Source organism: Anarrhichthys ocellatus, unplaced genomic scaffold (genome assembly GCF_004355925.1).
Source record: "Anarrhichthys ocellatus isolate YVR2014 unplaced genomic scaffold, GSC_Weel_1.0 scaffold2301, whole genome shotgun sequence".
Lineage (NCBI taxonomy): Eukaryota > Metazoa > Chordata > Actinopteri > Perciformes > Anarhichadidae > Anarrhichthys > Anarrhichthys ocellatus.
Genome location: NW_022282275.1, coordinates 6,835 through 8,039, shown reverse-complemented (window position 1 = coordinate 8,039; position 1,205 = coordinate 6,835). Strand labels below are relative to the sequence as shown.

The 1,205-nt window shown below is 41.3% G+C and overlaps 1 protein-coding gene across 1 annotated transcript in view; it reads right to left on the bottom strand.

Annotated features, from left to right (window-relative positions):
* Nucleotides 1-65: 65 nt before the first annotated feature.
* Nucleotides 66-1,205, bottom strand: part of ranbp10 (RAN binding protein 10) — a gene marked incomplete at its 5' end in the record, with an annotated part of 6,394 nt that continues 5,254 nt past the window's right edge. Inside the window, one exon of the mRNA XM_031840089.1 lies at nucleotides 66-1,152. Within this exon, the coding sequence (XP_031695949.1) occupies nucleotides 938-1,152 (215 nt within the window). The remainder of the gene's footprint in view (nucleotides 1,153-1,205) is intronic.

Here is a 1,205-nt window from a genome sequence, read left to right as displayed (position 1 = left end):
TTTGATGATCTGAAACATTTAAGTGTGACAAACATGCAAAAAAATAAGAAATCAGGAAGGGGGCAAACACTTTTTCACACAACTCTCTGTGTGTGTGTGTATTATTTATATATATAAATATTTATATATATATATAGCAATTGTAATATAATCTCTGGTCTAAATTTTTGTCTCAGTCAGGCAACTTGACACCCACACAGACACCTTCACAAGTCAGTTATTAGTATTCACTTATTGCTAAATATGAATTATTGAGACATTATTGAGTCTACAAGACCATTTGGGTCTGTAGAGAAAAGACAGAAAAACTACTGATCAACTCTGGACTTGTCTGTGTCACACTCGCCGAGTATCATCACTCAATCTAGCAGTTCTGTGCAGATTTTAGCCTCCTGCAGCTCACCGCTTCGCTTCGCTGGCTGCGCACAGACATCGTGTTTGAATCCCACGTGTGTCATGTACCATCTGGAACCTAAACTGTATGCTTTCTGCCCGACACGTGGCACAGGACTTAACACAGAGGTTAACATAATCAAACATATGACGAGAAAGAACTTTATTCAAGTGGCAAAAACAGGTGGTTGAACATTACTGAATGCAACAGTGGAAGAACACTGTGAAGTAGCAGGTCATTCAAAAATAAACGTCCTTCTTGGGCGAATTTTGTTGTGATAGAGGTTTTGCTATAATGCAATTAGTGTACAATTCGTGTATTAGAAAGCGGTCTGTTTCACAGAGAACTACAGAACCTTTATCGTTCCGATGTTTTTCCAGAGACTGTTGTTCTCTGTGGACACAGCCTGCAGTACAAAGTAATATGAGCCTTCTCCTGTGCACCAGAGAAACGAACCACCACCTGTTACAGTCGGGTCTTCTCTATCGCAGCACATCCTCAAACATTACTCAAATTCCTGACAGAATGCTGCCACCAGGATTTCTAACTGGTGCCAACAGGAAAAAGAAAAAAAAACAAAAAAAACTTTTGTATGTATGTGCATACCTGTAACATCTTCTTGTGCGTGGCGTTCTTGCCATACTCGTTGCACAGCTGTTCATTGAGTGTCTGCAGCTCCCGTCCAAACTGAATCATCCTCTCTGTGGCTGCCTGGTTCCCTCCACACAGCTGTCTGCCATTACTACAACTCTCATCTGCTGGCAACACACACACACACACACACACACACACACACACACACACACACACA